Source organism: Sarcophilus harrisii, chromosome 4 (genome assembly GCF_902635505.1).
Source record: "Sarcophilus harrisii chromosome 4, mSarHar1.11, whole genome shotgun sequence".
Taxonomy (NCBI): domain Eukaryota; kingdom Metazoa; phylum Chordata; class Mammalia; order Dasyuromorphia; family Dasyuridae; genus Sarcophilus; species Sarcophilus harrisii.
Genome location: NC_045429.1, coordinates 308,545,869 through 308,569,773, shown reverse-complemented (window position 1 = coordinate 308,569,773; position 23,905 = coordinate 308,545,869). Strand labels below are relative to the sequence as shown.

The following is a 23,905-nucleotide window of genomic DNA, read 5'->3' as shown; positions in this document are numbered from 1 at the left end:
GGAAAGTGACTGCATTCTCAATTAGACGGGTTTAGCTGATGAATTTATTTTCTTTCCCACCCTACCAGATCAGAATTTTAAGGACTAGGAAAGTGAAAGGGAATGGGCTCTCATCCCAAGTGGAAGAAAAAATCCGCAGTCATACCATCATAAATGTGGGCAAGAAAGGAACAGAAGCCATTGAATCTAAACTCTTTTCCTATAGTCGAAGGTCCCAGAGAGACTGTGACTTGCCCAAACCTTACAAAGCACCATCCTTGCAACTAGACAGTGATAGGAACCAGATCATTTCACTGGTACAGGAGACTTCCAGTTGGCTGAAGAAGCTTCCTTTACCACTGCAAGTCATTCTCTGTAATTTAGAGTCTTGGAGTTTCTGAGTGGACTGAAAGGAGAAGTGACTTGCTTAAGGGTGTTATATTCAATATGTGTCAGGACTTGAACCCAGGTATTTCAAGCATCAAGACTCTCTCTAGTCATATGATCTCTCCCTGAGATATTATTGCCCCTGTCTTACAGATGAGGAAACTAAAGATCAGAAAGGTTATATATAGTATTTGAGCTGGAGATGTGAATAAAGGTTCAAATTTCATTTCATATGAAAATGGAAAGTTCTTATCTTCTGAACCCCTCAGAATGAAATTCTGTTGGGCTAAGAAATCCAAATGGTAAGAAGCAAGATCAGTGAGACTCCTCTTGTTTACCAACTATTGCAGTTCATGCTTTCATCCCATTCCCTTGGCAGTAAGAAAGACACTGGGATTGATTAGGAGGAGCACATCAATTCTTTATTCCCAGCTCAGGTGGGGAGTAGATAGGAGTAGCAGGAGTAGAGGAGGAGTCCCCTCCTTTCATGATGAGCTCTCACCTCTTTCCAGCTGTAGTACAAAGAGGGGAGGAGTTAGTGACCCTTAGCCCCAAGCCATCTTCCCCCCATGAGATCCACCTTCCACAAAAAATACCTGCTAGTTTTAGCCACTTGGGCACTTTGCCAAGATTTCTCCTCACAGGCTGAGCAGTTCCTGCAACAGGCTGTGGGGGTTCTACTGCAACTTCAGTGGACTCCTCCTGTTCAGAAAGCTCAGGCTCAAGGGCTGGCAAAAGAGCTGGCGTTGCTGAGGCCCTAGACATACACCTGAGCAGGCAACCAAATAAAAGGAGTGTGGGTAGGTCTTAAGTTCAAGGGTTAAATTCAACCTAAACAGTGTTTCCCTCCCCCCTTAAATAGTACCTGCTTGGTTCCTGAACCCTCATCCCCCTCTCTCCAATTCCCAAGACTTACCTGGCCACCAGCACATCAGCAGAAGATGGAGAGATGGTGTTCTCCAGCAACTGGGGCTCCAAGTAGAAATCTGTGCAAAACCCCGAGTCCCACCCTCAGGTGGACTGAAGGAAGAGTGAGTCCCAGAGCTGTCCCCAGCCTTTAGCTCCAGACAACATTCTCCCATGGCTCCCCTGGTTGTCCTTAAGGACAGTGTGACCAATGTTGATGTCCTATTCCCATGGGGAACACAACCCCAAGGTGGGACATGCTGGAGCCATGGGGTCTGCCTGTCTCCTATGACCTAAATGAAGGGTGCACAGTAGCTCTCAGGTTCTGCCAATATGTGCGGAAGCCCCCCTTTGCAGGCCCCTTCAAGAAATTTTGTTCCCTCACCCTCCCCTTTTAGGATCTTTGCCACTGATCTTTGAAAAACTTTGAGGCAAGGCAGGGGTGGAAGGATTACAGTTGCTGGAGTTCTGTCTATTAATTAGCTCAGCACAGCCAAAAGGTTCTCACTCACCTACTGGTTCTTCAGACCCAAAGTGAACAAGGGCAGCAGGAAAGAGGTTAGCCTGCAGGAAGGGACAGAGGTTATCAGAAAGACCAGGTGAGGTTATGGACTGGGAAAGCAGGAAGCCACAGGGTTCAGAACAGGGAAATAAATGGCCTTGAGGAAGACGGAGGGAAGAAAAGAACTCTAGTAAAGCCACTGCAAACTTTGACAACCCCCTCAGCTCCAGATCTGTGGTATTCCCTAGTGTTTGTCTTCTGTGCTATGGCTGAATCTCATCTACCTCTGCTTACTGCCTTAGCCTCAAACATGACACTCTTAAGTCCTAAAGGAAGGGGGTCTCATGTAGAAGGGTAGGACAAAGGAATCCTACTACCCATTCCCCCAGTACATGGTCTTCTAGGTTGTTCCTTTTATGCCAAAAGTAATATGGAAAAAAAAAGGTTCTTACAGGGAATAAGTGTTGGAATTTTTTAATAACCTCTTCCTTATGCCCAATTACTGAGGTGAGTAATTAATATTCTGAAGGAGATAACTAAGTACAGCATCTCCCAGCTCAAAGTCCTTTAGTTCAAAGCCCAGCCTTTAGCTCTTCATTTCCCCACTGCCGCCACTAAAACTTCCCCGTCAATCATGTTCTGGGCACACACATCAAAGCTGTGTGTGGGAATGGCCCCAAGGGGTCAGAGAAAATTCATGGCAGGGTCTATGAGTGAGTCCAGGAGACAGAGAGACAGAGCTAGGAGCAGTGGGGGGGAGGGGGGAAGAAGAGGGAAGGAGAAAGGGGAAGAACTTTGAAGGGAGGTAGGAGGAGGGCAACTAAATAGGAAAAGGCAACAGAGTGTTGCGAGTGCTAAGATGATCTGTTACTGACAAAGAACAAACTGCAAATGACAGATTCCCATGGATAGCCACCAACCATAAGAGGGGCTATAACTGAAAGAGGAGTTAGCTACTTCCTCAATTCCTCTCCCACTGCCTGATGTTCTTCTCCCCAGAATCCAACTAATTCATCATTGTTCTCCCTTATTCTTCCACTCCCTTCAATGTTTTGACCTCTGACATTTCATTAGTGGATATTTGATTCTTTTGAATGATTTGTGGAGGGTGCAGTATCAAGGTAAGAACAAAAAAGGGAAAAAAATTCCTTCAAATTCATTCCAGTTACTAAGCTTCTAGGTCCCATCCAAGGTATCCCTGGGCAATGGGAATGGATGGCTTCTGAATAAAGTAGGGGAAGCCCCCATTTCCCTGGCCCTTTGCTTTCTTCAATTCCTGTGGATTCCTGTGGATTCCTCTGGAATCCTGATCACATTCAAGTTTGGCAACCAGTTTCTAGGGTAATTAATGAAAGAATGGTACCTAACACCTAGCCACACACATCAACTTGCATTGATAGCTATGCTGTCAATCGTCTGAGATTCTCACTATGGACTAATGCTAATCCTACTTGGACATTGAGCAACTAAGGATACCATTTAGGTTCTGCACCCCTCCTAATTTGCCAAACTAGACCTGATAAAAGACTGATCATGAGGTCTGCAAAGAGGATTTAAGGGGCTAAGGAAAGGATACTATCTTGCATCCCTCAGGTTTCCTCTTTGCATCTCTGAGAGTCAGGCATCAGGTTTTGAAACACCATCATCTCTGCTGAATGAAGACATGATTTTCTACTCCCAGGCCCACGAGGGAGTGCTATCGTGACAGCACTCAGTACCCAAGGCCAAACAGACCTTTGGTCATAAAGAAATGCCGTCTCAGTTCTAGCAACTAGAATCCTAGCCAGCTGTTAACTAGTCTAGGGTCAAAGACCTCACAACCTGGCACCAACTTAACTTTTCAGCCTTAAATCACAGCATGACTCTTCTCCTATTCTCCACTCTGACCAAATTACATTATTTGACATACTGTATTATTCTCATCTCCCTTTATTCCCTTGCCCTTGCTGTTCTCTCTCTGCAAGACTGGAATGACTCAAAGGACACTTCTTCTAGAAAGCTTCCCAGGCAATAATCACCCTTTACATAGTTTTCACATTTCACACAGCATTTGGTCTGAATTTCCTTTAAAATTCTGCATGGTGATTGATGTCTATTATTTGTGTCTATGCCATAGCCCTTCATGAGATAGCTGATATCTCTAATACTACCTTTTCTAACATCCCTAGTACTTAACAAACTTTAGGTACTTGCTTGACATTGTTTAAATATGAAGTTTTGCCTGGGATCCAGAAGCACTTGCCTGAGAGGGTAAAGCCTTCTCCATTTTGCAGCAGAGCTGCCCTTTGGATCCCCAAAGTGAGAGTTTTCCTCTCAGATAAACAAAAGCCTCAATGTTTACAAAATAGAGATATCAGATTCCCAATCCCGGCTGGGGGAGCATTTCCTAGAGCTAAAGAAAGGTTCATCTTCTGAGATTATCATGCCTTAACCTTCATTGTAGCAAAGTTGCTACAATGTTGGCTTCTTTAGTATGAGAGAGGTGGGACAGGAATTTGGGACCAAGGAGGGTATGGATTCAGTTTATGCACATGACCAAGTAAATTGTAAAACATCTTGTAGACAAGAAGTATGTCCTCTTCTTTTTCTATTTCCTAGCACAGGACTTTTTCTATGCTAACTAAATCTTTATGAAGGATGAGCTAGCTTTGTCCAGAATTGCCTAGACTTGTGGCAGGGAGGGGTAACATGTTTTTCTGGGGATGAAAGGGGATGTTGAATCTGTAGAAAATAGTCCTCTAGGCTCTGCCTGGAGCTTTCAATGACTTTTGTATGCCTCCCTAAGCATTCTCAGTGAAATCACTTATTCTTTCATCCTACTTATGCTATCTCTACTTAACTATAAGTTCTCAAAGAGACTACAATTGATCACTGAAATACATATATCCTGTTACATGCTGAGTACATGAAAGGGCAAGCTAATAAAAACAAGTCTGACTTTCTTTAATACTGCCCTAGGAGGGAGACCTAAGATTTCTTTTTCAGAAAAAAGCAAAATGGAGATGGTCCTTAAGTCAAACCTGTATTGAAAAGGCCTTTCTAAAGATCCCTGACATTGCCACTCTACCCCCAATCCTTAGTCGTCTGAGCCATAGACACCAAACAGCCTGCCCCAGCCTTCCTTCAAATTCCTGCTACAATTCTACCTCTTTCACTGATTCTTCCCTAGCCCTTACCCCTACATTATAATCACCCTTCCTCCTCCAAATTTCTCCTTCATAACCCCTTGCCATCTAAGGTCGGGGTAATGTGCAGCTGCTGGGACAGAAAACATTCTTTCCATTTGAGACTGAGCAGCTTTAAAGTGCCAACAGTCCATTGGAGGAAAGGGGGGAGGGAACATTAAAAGATTAATAAGAAAATGAGAGCTTCAAAGAGCTACGCACATGGACACTGAAATTTAAGCTACCGCCCTGCTTACACAAAAAAAGAGCAACGAGCCCTTTGAAAATTCAATTGCTGAAGATCCAGGATGAGAGAGCAGCCTGGAGTACAGGGCTCAGGGGCAACTTGTCTGCCTCTTTAGGAGGCCCAAAACATCTAAAACTTGTGAGCAAAAGGAATCAGAGTGGTCAAAGAGTTTTTTGGAAACCTCAATGTCCAAAGTGTCACAGACACCACGCCCACACCTTGCCTGTGATTTTGCTTTTTTGAGTTGTGAAAAGAAGGCCTTTCCTCTCTCTTGACTTTCCATAGTGGCATAGGATAATGGGCTTTAGTTTAGAATCCAACTTTTTTAGACTGTGGTTTGACCACATATGGAGTCTTGTAACTGAATGGGGAGGGGGTGCAAAATTATGATTTATTTATCAATAAATGTTTAATTTGTATATCTATATAACAGGAGTCATGTAAAATTTCTCAGGCAAAAGAAGGTCACTAGTGGAAAAGTTTAAAAAGCCCTGGTTTAGAACAAGAAATAAGGAAAATGAAGTGTAAAGAACCCAAGATTACATGGGTTGTAACAGAGGCAAAATTTAAACCCAGATCCTTGGGACTACAAAAATCCAGTATTCATAATCTACAAGCCAGCTATTCACTGCAGCAACCTTTGACAAGTCTCCAGTATCACTAGCTCATTGTTCAAGAACCATTTTCATCTGGTAATGCTGTAGACTATCAGGGACATCAGAGGAAAGAAGAGGAGACAATACTCAGTCACCTGTTTTCCCTCCTTAATCAATTACATAGAGATGAGCCTGGAAAGCCCTGTCTGCTCACCCTTTGGAATTCAAAGGGGTGTTTTTCCTTTTAAGTTGTTATCAAAGTTTAATAGAATTCCAAGCTTTGGGAACAGGCAGGATTTCTCCTGACCCCATATATTCCCAGGATATCACCATCCTTTTTCTAGAATCTGGTTATCATTAAGGCAGCACTAGGCTGGGAATGGAAGTCCAAGGACCCAAATGGCAACTCAAGTCGGGGAATGGCAACTCAAGTCGGGGAAAATGGAAAAAAGCCAAAGACAAGATGAGGAAAGTACCAATCAGCCAGCTTCTGCCTGATACAGAGGCTCGAAAGGAGGAAAAAAAAATTCTGAACCTAGAATCTATAATCTAGCCTACACTTGAAACTGTGACATTGATAGTTACTTAAGTCAATTAAGCCTCAATTTTCTCATCTATAAAATGGGGAAGGAGGAAAATACCTACTTCAAGGTATTTGTAAAAATCAGATGAGAATGTATGTACCCCACAAAATTTAAAGCACTTTATAAATGTCAGTTATTATTATTGCTAGGATATGGCAACAGAGCAAGTAACCCAACTGTTCTCATTCAATTTTTAAGAATATGGTCTTGGCCATGGCCCTCTGGTCTGTTTTTTCCAATTAGTATTCTTCTTCTAATCTAGGAGGCCTAGCTCTTAGGAGATATAATGCTGTTCAGCATAGCAAAAAAGAAAGCAAAGGAGATTCTTTAGCAGTTTCCTCAAGGGCTAAGGACTAAAAGAAACAAGGAGTCCTAACTGGTAAGCCCCTGATGCATATTCAGAAGCAAGTGAGGGTACAAACACACACACACACACACCCTTCTTTGTAACAGACAGTGTTGATGGCAGAGATTCCTATGCCAGGCACACTTCTTTCTATTCCCAGTTCTTTCAGAGGTGGTCTATCAATAAAGGTTATCTAGATAGGTTAACATATAAAGCAGATATATATATGTTTCTAATTTCTGTATACCCTTCTCCAAGTCTAGGACACGTTACAATATGACCCTTTATGAGCTTTCCTCTCAATACATGCAAGGTAGCAATTGAATAGTGGTGGATAAAGGCCACAAGCTTCCCTGCCATCACCAGAGCCCAGGCACTCCGCTCCTTTATCCAGGCTTCATTTTTTCCCCATCTATAAAATGGGAGAGAATAAGACCTACTTATCGTTTAATAACATACTAAAAAGATTGTTTATCTTTCCCTTTCTCTAAACTCTTTTTCTGTTGAGGCTATAACCATTCTTCCAACTTTAGTAAGTGAACAATCACTACTATATCAACTTCAGCACTGATTTTCCCTTCCATCAGTCCTCCCCACCAATATTCAAAGCTAGTAAGCTGCCTATCTTAGCAATTCTATCTCTACAATCTCTTTTAAATTCATCCATTTCTCTCCATACACTTGGCTGAACACCCTAATTCAAGACAACACTGATAAACTGTACTTAAAGAATACAGAAGATTTCCCTGCCTCATTTCTCTTCCCAACTCCCACCCCATCCACCAAACAGAAGCAAAACTGACATTCCTACAAAGATCTGAAAATGTCCTTGCCCTGTTCAAGAAGTTTCAGTGACTCCCTCCCTATTACTTTTAGATAAAACAAATTTTTCTGTTTGTCATTTAAAGCCTTCATAATTGGGCTCATGCCTATCTTTTCAGGTATTCCATACTCTTGATTCTCATATACTATCAAATTGTCTTATTTGCTTTTCTCCATACACATCATTCCATCTCCCATCTCTGGGCCTTTGCAGATGTTGGATTCCCCAGCCTCCCTCCTCAAGCTACCTCTCTCCTCTCCCCCCTTCCTCTTCTCCAATACTTGGACTGAATTCTTTCCTCATAAGGATCCTCCTAGGATCCCTAACTTCCTGATCAACTGGGATCCACTGATTACATAAGGTCTTTCTCATTCCCTCATTTGTTACAGCAAAACTCTGTGGCTTTAATTAATAAGTATTTAATTGTAAGTCTGCTGTATACTATAATCCTCTTGATAACATAAACTGATTGAAGGTAAGTATGACTCTGTTTTTTATTTTTGTATCCCCATCACATAGCGCAGTGCTTTGCAAACATGGACACTTAAATGCTAATTGAGTTGAACTGATTAAAAAACCCAAGTGAGAGAGAGAAAGCAATCAACCAACAAGAATGAATTTTTGATTTAATTAGAAAAGGGCGTCAGGTAGAAAAGGTGAAATTTGAACCACATCTTGAAGAAATTGGATTCTCAAGAGGCAGAAAAGAGGAAGGAAGGTGTTCCAGACATTAGGGACAATCAGGGCTAAGGCTGAGGGATGGAAGATGGATGTATCTTGTAAGATGTGTAAGAATCAGCACAGGAGGCCAGTTTGTTTAAAATGTAGAGTGTGGGAAGAGGATGAGACAGTATAGAACATTGAGACCTCAATGATATTACAAAACATTAAGAAATAACATTAGGAGAGCATCCTATTCTAATAAGTACTTGGTGTCCCTTGAATCAAAGACTGAATGAGTCAATCAGTCTATTTGAGGGAAGGGATCTTAATTCCCTAGACTAGATCATTAGAGTATCTTCTTTACTGTAAACAATCGAATACTGGGAATGTGAGAATATCTTTTTGTTTATACAACTAAGAGAAGTATCCCTTGGTTTATTCTGAAGAAGACTGAAAGAGAAAATAGGGCATAGTTTGGCTTGGGGATATTTTTTTCCAAAGGTGCATCAGCATTAGCAAATCAAAAACTCCAAACTTAAACTATATATCTTTGTTTTACTTTGGTGTGAAATTTCATTTATATTGTATTTCTAGATTTTCAAAGCATTTTACTAGCATATTTCACTTGACCCTTGTAATCTTCGGAGATGGGTACTATTATTCCTATTTTATAAATAAGAAAATTGAGACTGAGACAGTTTAAGGATTTGAATTCACCACTACCTAAAGGTCTATAAAGCTTGGGTTGGAAGCTGCATGATTCTGCATAACAGGTGAAAAATCTGCCTGCCTGAATCTCTCTCCATGCAGAAATGTTTACATATTAATAAATTGTCTCTGATGGATTTTTTAAACCTAGGAGTACAGATTATTTTGTTCCACAAGGAGTGATATATAATGGGGCTGGAATAGCAGGTCAAAGTCAAGTTGTGAAAGGCTTTACAAGTCAAATAGAAGAGAAATGAAAATAGCAGAAAAATCCTCACACTGGGCTCTGTAACTCACTCAGTCATCAAGTGGGTCTACAATCCTCAGGCAAACCAAGTCCCACCCCAAAAGCAGGACAGAATTTTTTTTTTAAAAACCACTTAGCAACCATTCACCATTCTACTAACCTCTCCCCCTTCCTTAACCAGCCCTCAGCTGGGACTCCTGTTTCTACTGCAAAGCTTTGGCTGTGATGCCTCCATGGCCGCTCTGGCCTCACTCTGTAGCCTTAAAACCATCAGCTGTAATTTACAGATGAATTTTTTAAAATGTGGTATTTTATTTTGATACCACAAAGCTCTCCACACAAAACTCAAACAATCTCCATGTCTCATGTTCTCCTTACCAGATCCCAATACATTTTCAAAGAATTCCTTTCCTTTAGGTCTAGGATACATTTACACAGCACTGTAAGGTTTACAAAATACTTTCCTTACAATCAGACAGGTGATGCAAATAATTCCAATTTTAAAGGCAAGGAAAGTGAGGCTTAGAAAAGTATAATAGTATCAGAGAATCTCAGAGTTGAAAGGTTAAATTACTTTCCTAGATCATACAGCTTATTAAGACAGAATTAATATTCTAATGGTAAAGTTGGATCTGAACCTAAGGATTATGATTTTTAATGCAGGGTAAATTGGGAAAGGGAGTAGGGGAGAAAGGGAAGAGAACAGAGGAGAGGATTATTCTTAAAAGTCCATTCTTATAGACAGACAAGAGAGTCATTAAGGGCCTCTATGAAATGCAGATGGTAAATGAAATTATGTAAGAATGGAAGGTTATATGCCCCCAAGATCCTTTATTTTGCTTGCTCTTGCTCCCTTGCTCAAGGTGCTCTGAATTTAAGTTTAAATCAAATAAAAGTTCCAACAAAACCCTACTAATTTGCAGAGGATGAAAAAACCACTGAGAAAGTTAAGGAGGATACAGGAAAAAGTCTTAATTTCAGATGAGAATTATTACTGAAACAACAGACCACTAAGCATAAAGGAGTAAGCAAATTCATGCACTTTGGGTCAGTGCCTGAAAAATCAAATCCCATGAATGGAAAGGAGAATTTCATTTCTCTCAGTCAGCACTTTGATTCAGTAGCTCTCCTGGATTCTTCTGAAATGTTTCTAACACCTGGAAATTAATATTCTTTCTCTCAGGGCACTGGAGAATCAATCAACAAGAACTTAGCTCTTATAATTTTTTTGTTCTGAGAGCTACAGATACAAATTCAATACAAAAAAAAAAAAGCCTGATCAGGCATTTTGATTCCAACAGGAGGATAACATGTATATGAACAGGATTGTGTAAGATTTATATAAAGTAGATGAAAGGCTATAGAACAAGGTTCTTATTTAGGAGAAAGAGAGGGGGGAAAGGGGTCCATGAACTCTTCTTGTTTTATTTTGTTTCCAATTTTGATAATTATTTCATTATAGTTCGTTTCCTTTGTAATTTTATGTATTTTATTTTATGTATTTAAAAACATTATTATGAGAAGAGGTCCATAAGCTTCCCCACACTGTCAAAAAACAGCCACAAGGTAACAAAGGTTAAGAGTCCCTGCTTTAGAAAGAAAAGCACTAGCAGGGGGAAGAGCTCAGAAAAGGTCAGAAGGCAGCCTTTGGGCTGAATCTTGAAGAAACCCAGAGATCCTAAGAAGAGCAAGTGAGCAGGGAGAACAATCCAAGCATAAGGGTCAAACAGTATGGAGGCACCAAGATGGGAAATGTCATGTCCAAGGAATAGCAAGTACTAGACCCTGGAGAATTAGAAGACTTAGGCAAGGAAATCAATTAGAAAGCTGTTATAATAGTCTGATGAGAGGAAATTGGGGCATGTGAAGAGAGAAAGGAACATAAGCAAGAGACATTGTGGAAGCAGAATTAAAGTAAAAAATACATATATAGACATAGATATAGATTCAAAGATGACAATAAAGCTGTCAATCTGGGGGACTGGGAGAATAATGGTGTTCCCTATAGCAAGGAATTTGGGGACTGGAGTGGATGAAGGGGAAAAGATCATGCATTTTATTTTGAGCATATTAAGTTTGAGATATCTGGGCAATATCAAATGTAAATATCCAACAGGCTATGAATGATATATGTGGAAGTGGAGGGCAAGAGAGAGACTAGAGCTGGATATTTAGATCTGGGAATCATCAGCTTAGAGATGATAATTATGCTCATATATTTCCCAAGGATCTTCCACTGACATCTACCTAACCTGCTGGAACCATCCTTCCTCTAGGTCTTCTTACATTTCATATTTCACAGTGCAAGGAAGGAGAAAAGATCATGTATTTTATTTTGAGCATATTAAGTTTGAGATATCTGGGCAATATCAAATTTAAATATCCAACAGGCTATGAATGATATGGAAGTGGAGGGCAGGAGGGAGACTAGAGCTGGATATTTCGATCTGGGAATCATCAGTGCAAGTAAGATCACCAAGTGAGATTGTATAAGACAACAACAGAACCCAGAATAAAAAAGAGGGGAGACCCAATCAGTATTGCAACATTGATAAAGATGGGAAAATTATTTTCTACCTGCTTCCTCCTTTACTACTTCCAGCAAAGTCTCCAAAGTTAAATCTCACATAGTTGGCAAACATACTCCCAAAACCTTTCCAAACCACCCTAATGAATTAGGAAGGGGCAGTTAGATGGCATGGTAAATGGAGCATTCTCCCTGGAGTCAGGAGGACCTGAGTTCAAATGAGACCTCAGACCCTTGACACTAGCTGTGTGACTGTGGGCAAGTCACTTAACCCCAACTGTCATTAAAAAAAAAAAAAAGAATCAAGGAAAGATGGAGATTTAAGAAGAAAAGGGATACTCCTCTGGATAATATTAAAGGCCTCCCAGAACTAAGCAAGGAATTTTCTATACACTATCAGGTAAAAGTATTGTTATCTCTCAGTTTGTACATATCTAGATACACAAAAACTGATTTTAACACACAGGATGATGTTTTTCTCACCTAGAAGGGCCCTGGACTACCATTACCTAGCAATGTCTATTCAGACAATTCAAATTAATTTTGTAGATTTCATTCAGTTCAATGGTCTGTGGAAAGTTCTGTAACTTATACTAAATTCCATTTGTTTAACTGAAAGTATATCAGCTACCATTTAATTTCAAGCTAGCTGAATTAACCACAAATCATATTTAAACCATGTGCCACATTTTGCAAGAATCAATTTCCTTTAAAGTCACTGTGGGAAAGATAAATTTGAATTCCATAGTGGTTAAGCTGAAACAGAGCCCTTGCTTCATCCAGCATTTTACCTAAGCCAAACATAACTAGAAAAGTGCATATGAAGAGAAATAATTTCATATAACAAATTCCTAAGTACAACGAAAATGATTTTTTTAGGTTAGCCATAGACCAAACTACTCTATTAGTAAGGATAATAAGAAAGTTTGGAATCATTGAAGAAAGAACAGAATCCTCTGCTGACAAGATCTGTCTTGAATAGGTCTGGATGATGTGACTGACATAAGATACAGTAGGAATTACAAGCTCAGGGAATGACAGTGACATTAAGGAAAGCTGGCAACTTTTTTTTCTCAAGGATTTTCTCTTCCCCTCACACCTACATTGACAGTTAAATCCACTCTTTTTTTTGGAGCAAGGCCAGTTGGGTCTGGGGAGGCAACCACTGTTGTGCTAGATGTCAAATGATACCCTGCCTCCCTTGTTAGGCCTGGGTGGCTGCTCCTAGCTCTCCAGGGATATCAGGTTTGTCCAAAGATTTCCAAGTGTGCTCAATCCTTAATCCAAGCTGGAAACACAATTTCTTTCTTTGGTTCCTTGTGGACAGCAAGTGTCTGAGGAAAACAGGCAAGGCAGACAGTAAGGAGGCTACTAGGACAGAGGAATGAATAGTCCAAATAAGTGTCTGGTCCCAGAGCTAACAGTCCGCTTTTTATTCACTTGATCCTGGGACAACTTCTCTTACAGCTCTTTTGTTGTCTTCCAACAACCTCCCTTTGCTTTTTTAATTGTAAAATGAGCCAGAGTAATCATACATACACTCTGTGAAAACAGGAAACTCCCTCAAGGCATGTGAGAAAGGAGGCACAATTAATTAGTGTTAAGAAAGTGCTTTGAGATCCATGGATGAAAGATTCCTGAGCTATATACAGTATCATTATCATTACATTGGACTTCAAAGCCCAGATTCTTTAGGATTTCATGAATTCCACCTGACCTGAAGAGATGTGAAAAAAGGAGAAAAAAAATAAAAACGTGCATATATGTGCACACAGAACACATACACACACACACACACACGTAAACAATGTACAATGGATTATACATATATGCCATTCAAAATCTAACTAGCCCAAGTTTACAGAACTCAAGCAAGGTATGTCTGCCCCTAGACACCAGGAAGCCAAAAAAAAAAAAAAAAAAAGGAGAAATCGCCAAGAAAGCTTTGGAAATGAGGAACGGGCCTCTGTATCCTATCTCCCTCCTTCCCCATAGATCTTGCTCAGGTATTCAATTCTGCACACATAAAAAAGAGAGGGAGACAGAGACAGAGAGGCTGAGATTCCACAGAAGAGTTAACTTCTATAGAAAACTAATGGTATTTTCCATTAGCCCTCAGAAAGGCTTTAGAGGGATGGGAGAAAAAATGTTAAGTAGGAATATGAAAGTATTAAGCAGCCCAATTACATGAAAGAAAAGAAGGGCTTTAACCAAGAATTCCAGATTCTTTAATAAACCTCAAATATTACCTAGTCCAGCCTTCTATATGCTATTCTGTGAGTCTTAGACTCACTTGAAAAGAGTAAACCATAGGCTATAAGAATTCCTAAAGATCACCAAGAAAAAAATATCCCAGGAACACCTTTATTGATTCATTATAAAGGTAGACGATCTGGGTCAGGAAATCCTCACTAGGACTAACCTAAATTCCTCTTCTTCTAGTTTAGGCCCATACCTTTTTGTTTCTTAGTATAAAATAATTACTGATTGCCTATACTATGCCAGTACTATACTAGGATTCTATGAAGACTAGAACTGGAAACAGAATTCTTCTTGAGAATAAACAAAGTATCCTTTCTCCATTAGTGTCTAGAAAGAAGACCTAAATCCTGACTTCCAGCTGAGTGACCCTGAAGTCTTCCCATCACCCCAAATCTGCTAAAACACTCTCTCTTTAGGAATACTACCTAAGTTACAGACATGAGAGTGCTGGAATAGCCCAAGAAAAATCCCTATGACCTTTAATAGTGCTGCCAGGTGCAGGACACAGGAAGAAGAAAAAAAGGCTTATCAAGAACTCAAAGCAGATTTTAAAAGAACAAAAAGTCTCCATAGTAAGCAAAGGCAAGGAAACAAAATCTTAGCGGTAGTGGGAGGCTAGAGATGCTTGCAAGAGCTAAACAGTTCTAAGCTGGAAGCCAAAGGAGAAAGGAAGGCTGGCCGAAGGATTAAGGAAGGGAGGGGAGAGGCATACTGCACTTTTCTGGGTGTATTCCTCTATTATTCTGATTGTGGGAATAATTTGGGCACAAGAAGGAAAAAAGAACAAAGGTTATACTACCTCTATTTAAAACCTAAACCGAGATGGACCACCACATCTTTCAAAAACTGTTCCCCTGCCCTCAATTCTAGCACAATCCATGATGAGATCACAGGGCTGAGATTCAGCAGGTTGGGAGGGAACCACTCCTCCGTTTCAGGCCTCAGTTTCTTTTCGTAAAGGAAAAGTATCCTCAGGACAAAGAATGAATTGAAAGAAAATGCTGAACTCCATGGAGAAAGGCATCAAAGCCCCATCAAGGATAACATCCATTTTGGATGTCAGGAGCCTGGGAGAGGCTTCATGGATAGAGAAGGCATGAGATGAGGGAGGACCTACAGAAATTAAGCCAGCTCTTTAGGTGTCTCAGGAAAGGCTAGAAGATAAAGAATGTAGGATGTGCATGTGTTTAGTTGGGGGACAAGGATTGCTACAAACCTCTTTGTCATACACTCACCATCCTCATTCCCCCCCTCACCCATAACACCCAGTCCCTCTCCCCAGCAAAATAACATTCCAAATATTACAATACAAATCCCTATAAGTTCTGGCTTCCTCCAAGGCAAATGTCACTTTCCTGGAGTATGCAAGAGCATTCGGCAGCCTCCTCTCAATCAGGACCAGCCACTAGCAAGAAGGGGTGGGAGGGAAAGAAGGGGAGACCAGCCAACAACAACAAACTTGCCAAGGAAATGAAAGCCCCTCAACTTCCTCGCCTGCCACTCGCCAGGAGGAGAAAGACCTCCCTTTAGTCACTGCCAGCACTCTGATCTCTGGCAGGAAGGAACATACTCCCGGCAGAAGTGGTGCCAGGTCTGGCTGGCCCCATCTGCTGATTGGGGGCAAAGCTGACAGATGAAAGGAGATGGTTGCTAGTAGTAGGGAGTAAAGTGTCACCTGGAATCAGGCTTCTCCAGGTGGGATGGGGTAATGGAAGAGTAAGTTCAGTGTCCCATGGACTCCACAAGTCTGTAGCCTCCTAATTGGAAACATATGGGTCATGGGGCCCAGGACCCAAGTCCACACTCTACAATGACGCATCTTCTAAATTAAATGTTTATCAACAAGCTAGCTGCCAAGCAGAGAGAATAGGGAGAGAAGGAGTAGGTACCTGCTCATGAAGTCCAGTAGAAAAGGGGAAAATTGAGAAGTTAGGAGAGACATATGAAAGTTTCCTGGATATATATAGGGAAGCTCAACTTATGAACACATAAGGAAGGAAAAAAATGTATTAAGACAAGATTTAAAAGTGAAGCAGAGCCCTCCCCCACTAGAGATCTTGGGGTCCTTTTCTTGAGTGTTTTTCAAACACATCCTCCTCTTTGTGACCCCATTTGGGGTTTTCTTGGCAAAGATAATGGAATGGTTTTACACTTCCTTCTCTAGCTCATTTTATAGATGAGAAACTGAGGTAAACAGGGTGCGGTGACTTGCTTACAATCACAGAGGATCTGAGGCTATATCTGAACTCACAAATAGGATCTCCCTGACTCCAGGCCCAGAACTCTTACCTATCTGGCCATCTAGCTGTTCTAGCCTAACCTCCCCTTCAATATTTACCCATCCCTTCCCTCTTCATTAAAAAGTCATTTCCATTCATTCCCTTTCCATGAAATATCTTGTTTTGGGTTCTTATTCCTCAACTCTATCATTTTCCCCTTTATTTCCAACTCAAGACAGGACCCTTTTTCCCATACTGGTCATGCTTCAAAAGATAAAAGAAAAAACGGAAGCCTCCCCATTCATAAATCATCCCCACTTCAAATTTGGGTACCTCCTGCTTCAAAGGCCCATGGAGCAATTGTCTGTCATTTGAAAGGGGTATTAACCCTGTTATTAATTAAAATATCTGAATTGGCTTTGAAAAGGAAACCATTAAGGCAGCTATGCTGGGGAAATACATGAAGAAACTCTTGGAGAAGTATGGGGGGTAAGAAGGGGCAGGGAAGAAAATGCTTTAGAAACATTCCTCTCTAGCTCAGGATGCCAGTTACCAGTAGTATCGGGATCCAACTGCTTCTTACCTTGACCCCATGGTTAAAGGGGGAAAGCAATGGAAATGGCAATATTAGTTAAGATTAACTTCTAAACATTTGTGACAAGGGGTGACTTTGGTAGGTATCCTGCATAGCCCTAATATCCCAGGGAGAAAGGCTGATGACAACACCTACTTCCTTCAAGTGGATCCTGAGGGTACATGGAGGTACACAAGATAGGGCAGCGCCCTGTAAACCAGCTAAACTTAGCCAAGCAAGAGAAAACCCCAATGCCAGGTAAGTTGAGTCCCATAAAATAAGGGACAGAAAGTAAATATAAGCCCAAGTAAAACCCTAGGATCAGTATTTCTGATTCTATTCAGGGACTCTATGCACATCAGTGTGTCCCAGCTCTTGGGACGGACAACAGTTACAAACTCATCCCCTTTAGTGGGGCCCAGGCAGGAAGTGGAGGGTTTTACAAAGCTCCATTCTAAACAACTTCAGAGTGGGCCTAATCCCTTCTTAATTCAATCTGCCTCTAAAAGGCTTTATTATATGCTTGGCAAACAAGCTGCCATTAACTTTCTTTCCAAATACTTGGAGCCTCATCCAGCAGCAGACCTTCCTAACCCAGCTGAGAGACTGTAGCCCAATGGGCAGACTCCTATGAGAAACCAGAAGCAGAGTCTGTACTCAGAAGGAACAGACAGAAAAGATATGAAATGGGACCTAGTACCACAGAGGAAAGTCGATTCAACTGGCTATGACATTACCTGCTATATCTGATAATCACCAAAGCATACATGGGACATTCCCCTAGCAGTCTTTTAATTGAGCTAGGATCCTATTCGGCACACTTTGGAACAACCCACTATCACCAACACCCAGATTGAAGAACAGCTCTAGTACCTGGAAGAGAGTCAGCGTGTTGTCACTCAGGATAGTTTTTGGAGGGGCAAGGACTGTGGAGAGAAAAAGTTGGTTAGAATGAGAGTAACCTCTGCCCTCACTCTTTCTAGCTCCCAAAACAAAGAAGCCAAGATATAGAGGTAAAACAGAATAGAGGAATTGTGACCAAACTGGTCCAAACCATCACTTGGCAGCAACCAATCTTCTATATGGAGGAAAGAAGAGATTCAGAGTAAGTCCCTTTCTTAGAAAGGACTCATATAAATTGTAGTCCCTATTCTCCCTTGGTAACTGCCCAAAGCAACAGAAGATTTGGGAAAGGAAAACTACTATGTAAGGCAACTTTCCTACTATTATTTCAGAAATAAAAAGGGATTTAAGGGAGGAGGAGGAAATTAAGAAAGAACTTACACAGGTAAAAGGACAATTCAGGATTTCCCAGGTGACTTCTCACAAAGTCTCGCAAATCTCCTACTGTAGGACAAGATGAAAAAAAGGATTAAAAGGGAAAGATACATCAGTATTTTAGCAGGACAGAGTCATGACTTGTCTACAAAGAACCAGAAGCAAATTTTAATATCTGGGCTCCCTAACACTCTCCATTCTCCTTTAGGAGAAAAGTGTGAAGAGGCTGGTGAATCTGGCTTAAGAGACATTTTTTCTGGATCCTCCATCAGCCTTACAATATCAGCTTTTAGAATTCAGAAATTAACCTTTTGAGAAGTCTATCAGTAACACTGTGTTGCAAAATAGGCAGGTCCATTCCCTTCTGGTCCAAGGTAACAATGAAATTTTCATTTTCTCATTTAACCCAAGCATCAACAATAAGAATTTGAACCCTTTTCATCTCACATAATCTAAGGATTCTCTTCCTTGGAGTGCAGAGAAGCAGCATCGGAAGGCAGCTGTTAAGCAGCAGGGGCTCCCTTACTACCAAAATGTCAAGGACTTTGAGAGGCAGCAATGCTGGGAGCTATGAGAAAATGCCAAATTATGTCTTCGCTGAAGTGTACTTCTCTATCTTCTTTGCAATGTATACCTTAATTCTGAGCTCTCTTTATCTGCTATTTTATTTTTCTTCTCTTTCTGCTACCCTGAAGCAATCCTACTACCTTTAACTACATCCTGAATTTGCACTATTTAGTGCACAGATTTCTATCCTGCTCCTTGATTAAAATAAAAGTCCAGTACAGAGTTAAATCTCTCTGATGCAGGAGTAGATAGCTAAGTAATAAGAAGGTAAAACTAGATAAGGATGCAGAAAAAAGCATTAGTGTACAATAACTTTAACTATCCTCAATAACACCCCCATTCTCTCCTTTTTTCATTTGATTTCTAATAAATGAGCTGACATACTTTCTTGCCAACAAAAACCCTTAATCCCCCAATCTTTTTCAGAACATATTCTCGATTCCCCTCTTTCACCTTCTCCTCTTTCTCCCTATTTTCTCTTTCCTCCATCTATCTTCCCTGTTTTTCAAATACACCTAAGTTTCTTCATAAGAAAAACCTTCAATAGACCCTACAATCCTCTTATACTATTACATTCTTTTCTCCCTTTCTCAGTCAAAAGACTAGATAAAGTTGTCTACACTCTATATATCTCTCTTTCATTTTCACTAACTTCCCAATCTTTTGCACTCTAGCTTCTAACTTCATCAGAAGTAAAGCTCCTCTCATCAAATACTAATGATCTCTTAATTGCTAAATCTAAATTTTTTTTTCTTAATTCTCCTTTTTTCCAATGAATTTATTGCACCATCCTTTCCCTCCTCAATATAGTCTCTTCTCTGGGTTTTCATGATATTACTTTCTTTGGTTTTCTTTCTATTTAGCTACTCCTAAATATGCCATTAGCAGCTTATTCATATCATACTACTTATCTCTAGGTGTTTCCCAAGAATCTACGCTGGATTCTCTTTCTATGCTGTCTTCATCAACTCTCATGTGTTTATTATCTCTATGCAGACAATATGCTGAACTATAGAGCCAGCGCCAGTCTGTCCCTCGAGCTTATGGTACTCATCACTAACTGTCTACTGGACATTTCAAACTGGATGTGCCAGAGAAATCTCAAACTCCACATATCCAAAATAAAACTCATTATCTTTCCTCCAAATATACCCTTCTTCCAGGCTCCCAGGTTTATAATCTCAGTGTTACTTACACTCACCACTACTCTGGATCCCACACACTTAATCAGGTGCCATATCTTGCTGTATCTAACTCTATAATAGCTCCTACATCCAATCACTATTACTTTCTCATACCATAACTCCAGTTCAGGTCCTCATCACTTCTCACATAGATTATTCCAATGATCTCCAAACTGGGCTAACTCCAATTTGTTCCCCCCACCCCCACCCCCCTTTCACTGTTTATTACTTCTTTTCCTTCCATTCTAAATGTCAGCCAAAGTGATCTTTTCTCTATTTCTCACACATAGTATTCCATCACCTGTATATGCTTTTCCCATGCTCAGAATTCACTCCCTGCTCAGCTATGCCTCAAAAAAAGTTTTCCCTTCCTTCAAGACACAATTCAAGTGTCACTTTTTACATGAAGGTAAATCTTCTTGACCCTTCCAACTCGCTACCCTCCTTCCTAAACTACCTTATATTTCTCTTCATCTTCTGTAGAACTGATCTGATTTGAATGCCATTATTCTGGAGATTTATTAAGAATTTTGTTTGTGGTTACCTTCTGTCTTGAGTATTTACAAGTTCTAGTTGTCACTGAGAGAACTGTAATCCAAGCCATGATCTAGGACACAGGTGTCAGATATAGGGAGTAGGTAGTCTCAGATTTCAACCCACTTTTGAATAGGCCCACTCCCACCCCAACCTTCTGTCCTGGATCCAAACTCTCAGGCAATACAAAAGATGCCTGGAATACAGAGAAGTGATTGAAATTAAGAGTAGAAAGGAAAAAAGATACTTGAGATTGTTCAGGCTTTATTAGTGTCCACTCAAACAGGGTCAAAAAAAAACAAAAACAAAAAAAAAAAAAAAAAAACACAACTATGTGTTGCATCAATCCATCTTCCCTCAACTAACAAGGCACTCAGTCCATCCATGCCCCCAATATCATTCTTCTCATTGAGGTTAGACCTTGTGTACCTATTCCATCAGTTCTACTATCTAGGGTCTTTTCTTATCAAGGTTCTTGGACAAAGCAACACTGTATGAGAAATTAAGATATGGGAAGGAGAAGTTTCATAAAATCTAAAAATACTAGTAAAAGATTTTATAGCCTACCTGTTTCATTTGGGCGAAAGAAGCCTTGTAGGATGTATCGGTCAGGGAACAGAATTCTCAGTGCAATCTAGGCCAACAGAGACAGCCCATCCCCCAAAATAGCAAACTAAGATTATCATGAGGAATAGTAACAACCAACCCCAGAAACCCTGAGCCCAGTTACATAGAAGAAAAATCTATTTGTTTAGTCTCTTATTATTCCTAAACTCTGTTTCTGAAGTTGGCAAAAAAAAAAAAAGGGGGGGGGGGGGCGGGAGAAACCCCTAGGGCAATATAGATAATAAAAACCACCATTTCCTGCCAGCAGCTACTTCATCCCTCTATGGTTTTTGCTACATAGTATCATAAAATCACTCAACTAATTCCTCACAGGATCCCCCCCCCCCCCCCCCCCCCCCCCCCCCATTCAAAGCTTAGTCCTGAAGAGGACTGGTTGAATTCTCCTAGGGTCCAACCTCCCATACCTTTGGATAGCGCTCTAGTTTTTCTTTCATCTGAGCTTCTCGCAAAGATCTGGTCACCAATGGTGCTTCTTCTAGGCGCTTCCTGAGGTAGAAGTAAAACAGAGGGATACAGGAAGTAGAAAGCAGGAAAAGAGATTTCAAGTTTCACTCTTTCCACAAAGAGCTCTCAAGTTAGAGCTATTTCTGGGGTTTATTTTATTTGTCCTGACCCCAGAAATCTTACTCCTTTCTACCCATAAAGAAGTTCTAATTGTATGTGGAAAATGCTAGCATGATCTATGAAGCATATCCAGGAAAGATTTGGGTTCTCCCCGAGTTCTCTCACATCCTTATTCCCCAGGCAGACTCCTGGACATATTAATAGATATCACCTATTAGGACATCTATCAAGTGTCATTTTAAAAGGCATTAGATCCTATAGCTCAATGTTCTTTTTCTTAATAAAGTTAGAAGAAAGGATACCCTTTCTGGAAGAAGGAGAGACTTTACCTAGAAAAACATTCTTGTACATATATCTTTTCTCCACCTACTTACAGCCTTTGGAAGTAGGACCTGAGACTTTTTTGGGAACGTAAGAGAATATAAAAATTGGTGAATAAGGGAAAATAAGACAGATGGCAGATGGAAAATTAAAGACTCACCTTTCACTTTTCAACTGAGCCAAGCGTCTCCTCACATCATCTACAGTGATCTCAAAAAATTCATCAGGAAGCTCTGCTGGCCAGGCCTGGAACAGATCCTCCAGATCTGGGTGGCACACCACTGTCTCTCGCTCCACAGGCTATAGATTAAGAAGAAATGTATATACTTTAGCCATATTTTTGGAGAACTTATAGACAAGAATCTTCCAACTATTCATTTCAGTTTATTAGTAAAACATGTTGCTAGAGAAGTTGAATCCAAGTAAGCTAATGAGGGGAGAAAAATGGCACTTGGTACTACTATAAGCCACCCTTATGTTGATCATCTCTATGGGCAATTAAAGAAAACTACATAGGAACTATTAATTATATATAAGATTCCTCAGCCTAAAACTTATAAATCTCTATGTGTCTTACACCCACATGGGATGAACAGGAGCTGCTCATTTCAACCAGGTCAAGTTTCTTAACTTGAGAGAAGATGATGAGAGGCTTCTCCAAAGGTAGATGAAGCCCAATCTTCTTTTTCAGACTAAGGAAGTGTATATAATCTCCCTCCCCAACCCCTTCCAGGTTTAGTGGGTACACCAAAGATGTAGGAAGCATTCAAGAAGAGTCCTATAGTCTCCTGAAACACAGAAATGCCATTCTTGTCACATCTCTTTCGGGTGGTCCTGAACTCTCCTAATGGCTAAAATAGGAAAGAATTTGCAAAATGTCTATTCATGGAAGAGATGACCCTTTAAATCTTTACTCTAATTTGTCCCTGGCTCTTGGCAACTGTGTCTGGGATGAACTGTCATCACTACTTCCTTCATAGGAAAGTACTATGAAGTGCTATGAGGAGGTAGGAAAAGTAGTACTGAATTTACACTCTGCACCAATCCTTAGCAACTGTCTACTTTGGCAAAGGACTATACAGAGTCCCAGAGACTACTTGTCACCACCTTTCAAAAATCTATGCCCCTAAAACGAGATACTGGGTTGAATAATCTCAGGAAATATGCTGCCCCAAACCCATCCATGTTAGGGTCTTCATTCAGTGCAGGGAGGAGCAAGAGCCAAATTAGAGCTTTGGCAAAAACCAGGGCACTGCTGAACTGGCTGCTCCCTCAGACATCCACCAGCCTGGCCCACCCTTCCCTCCCCTTCACCAGGCCCCCTCCCTTTGCCCACCCTGGGGACACAGGAAGGGAGAGAGTCACTCCTGACTGTCAGCAAAGACAACACAAATTACAAGGCACAGCCAGCTCCATTTGTGGTCCAACTGAGTAATTTCAGAAAGTTAAACCAGTGAGGTCGTGTGGGTGGGACACCTCAGTGGCTTTGAGAAAGCCCAGTGGAGCCGGGCCTAACTAAAGGGTAAAGGAGCTGATTGTAGCTTTCCTCAGACCCAGAGGAAGCTTACCATCTGCCAGTCTTTCCCCTAACAAAACAGCCAGACTCCTTTCTATTTGCCTGCTTTGGTTGCCAGAGGAGAAACAGGTGACCTGAGATGGAGAGCAAGTGAAAAGAAGGATAATGGGAAGAGGCTCATTTTTCTCAGGAAAGGTCTCAGACAGACTTGGGTATCAGTTTACAGAGGGGCTTTGGCACTCCAGACTCTGTAGGCATAAAGAAAATGAACTTTTTCCTTGCTCTGTTCACTTCAGTTCTCAGGACCTCCTCCTCACCCCCAGCCAAAGCTTTATTTTGTGTTTTTAACTGCTTTGAAAAGAGAATCACCCATATCTTGCTTGCTTACCTGACAACTTTAAAGGAAAAGGATTATTTGGGGTACCATGTTTTCCATAAACTTCTATAAGACTTTCTTCCCATGTAAATCCATATACTAGAAAATTCCCCTGCCCTCTTTTAGAGGTATGCTCTCCATCCCATAGTTACCTAGTACCCTTTAGTTTGCTTTTTTCTGTCTTCCACTGCTGGAAATGGATTT

The 23,905-nt window shown here is 40.8% G+C and overlaps 1 protein-coding gene across 2 annotated transcripts in view; it reads right to left on the bottom strand.

The window, feature by feature from the left end:
• Positions 1–766: 766 nt before the first annotated feature.
• ASPSCR1 (ASPSCR1 tether for SLC2A4, UBX domain containing) overlaps positions 767–23,905 on the bottom strand; it is a 153,912-nt gene continuing 130,773 nt past the window's right edge. Inside the window, exons 8-16 of one of the 2 annotated variants that reach the window (XM_012548607.3) lie at positions 21,970–22,109; positions 21,329–21,410; positions 20,865–20,931; positions 18,019–18,081; positions 17,608–17,660; positions 1,785–1,836; positions 1,283–1,352; positions 963–1,135; positions 767–878 (exon numbers count right to left, since the gene is read on the bottom strand). In XM_012548607.3, coding sequence (XP_012404061.1) covers positions 865–878; positions 963–1,135; positions 1,283–1,352; positions 1,785–1,836; positions 17,608–17,660; positions 18,019–18,081; positions 20,865–20,931; positions 21,329–21,410; positions 21,970–22,109 — 714 coding nt within the window. In that variant the 3' untranslated portion in view covers positions 767–864. The other variant, XM_031965662.1, reaches the window with a different exon arrangement.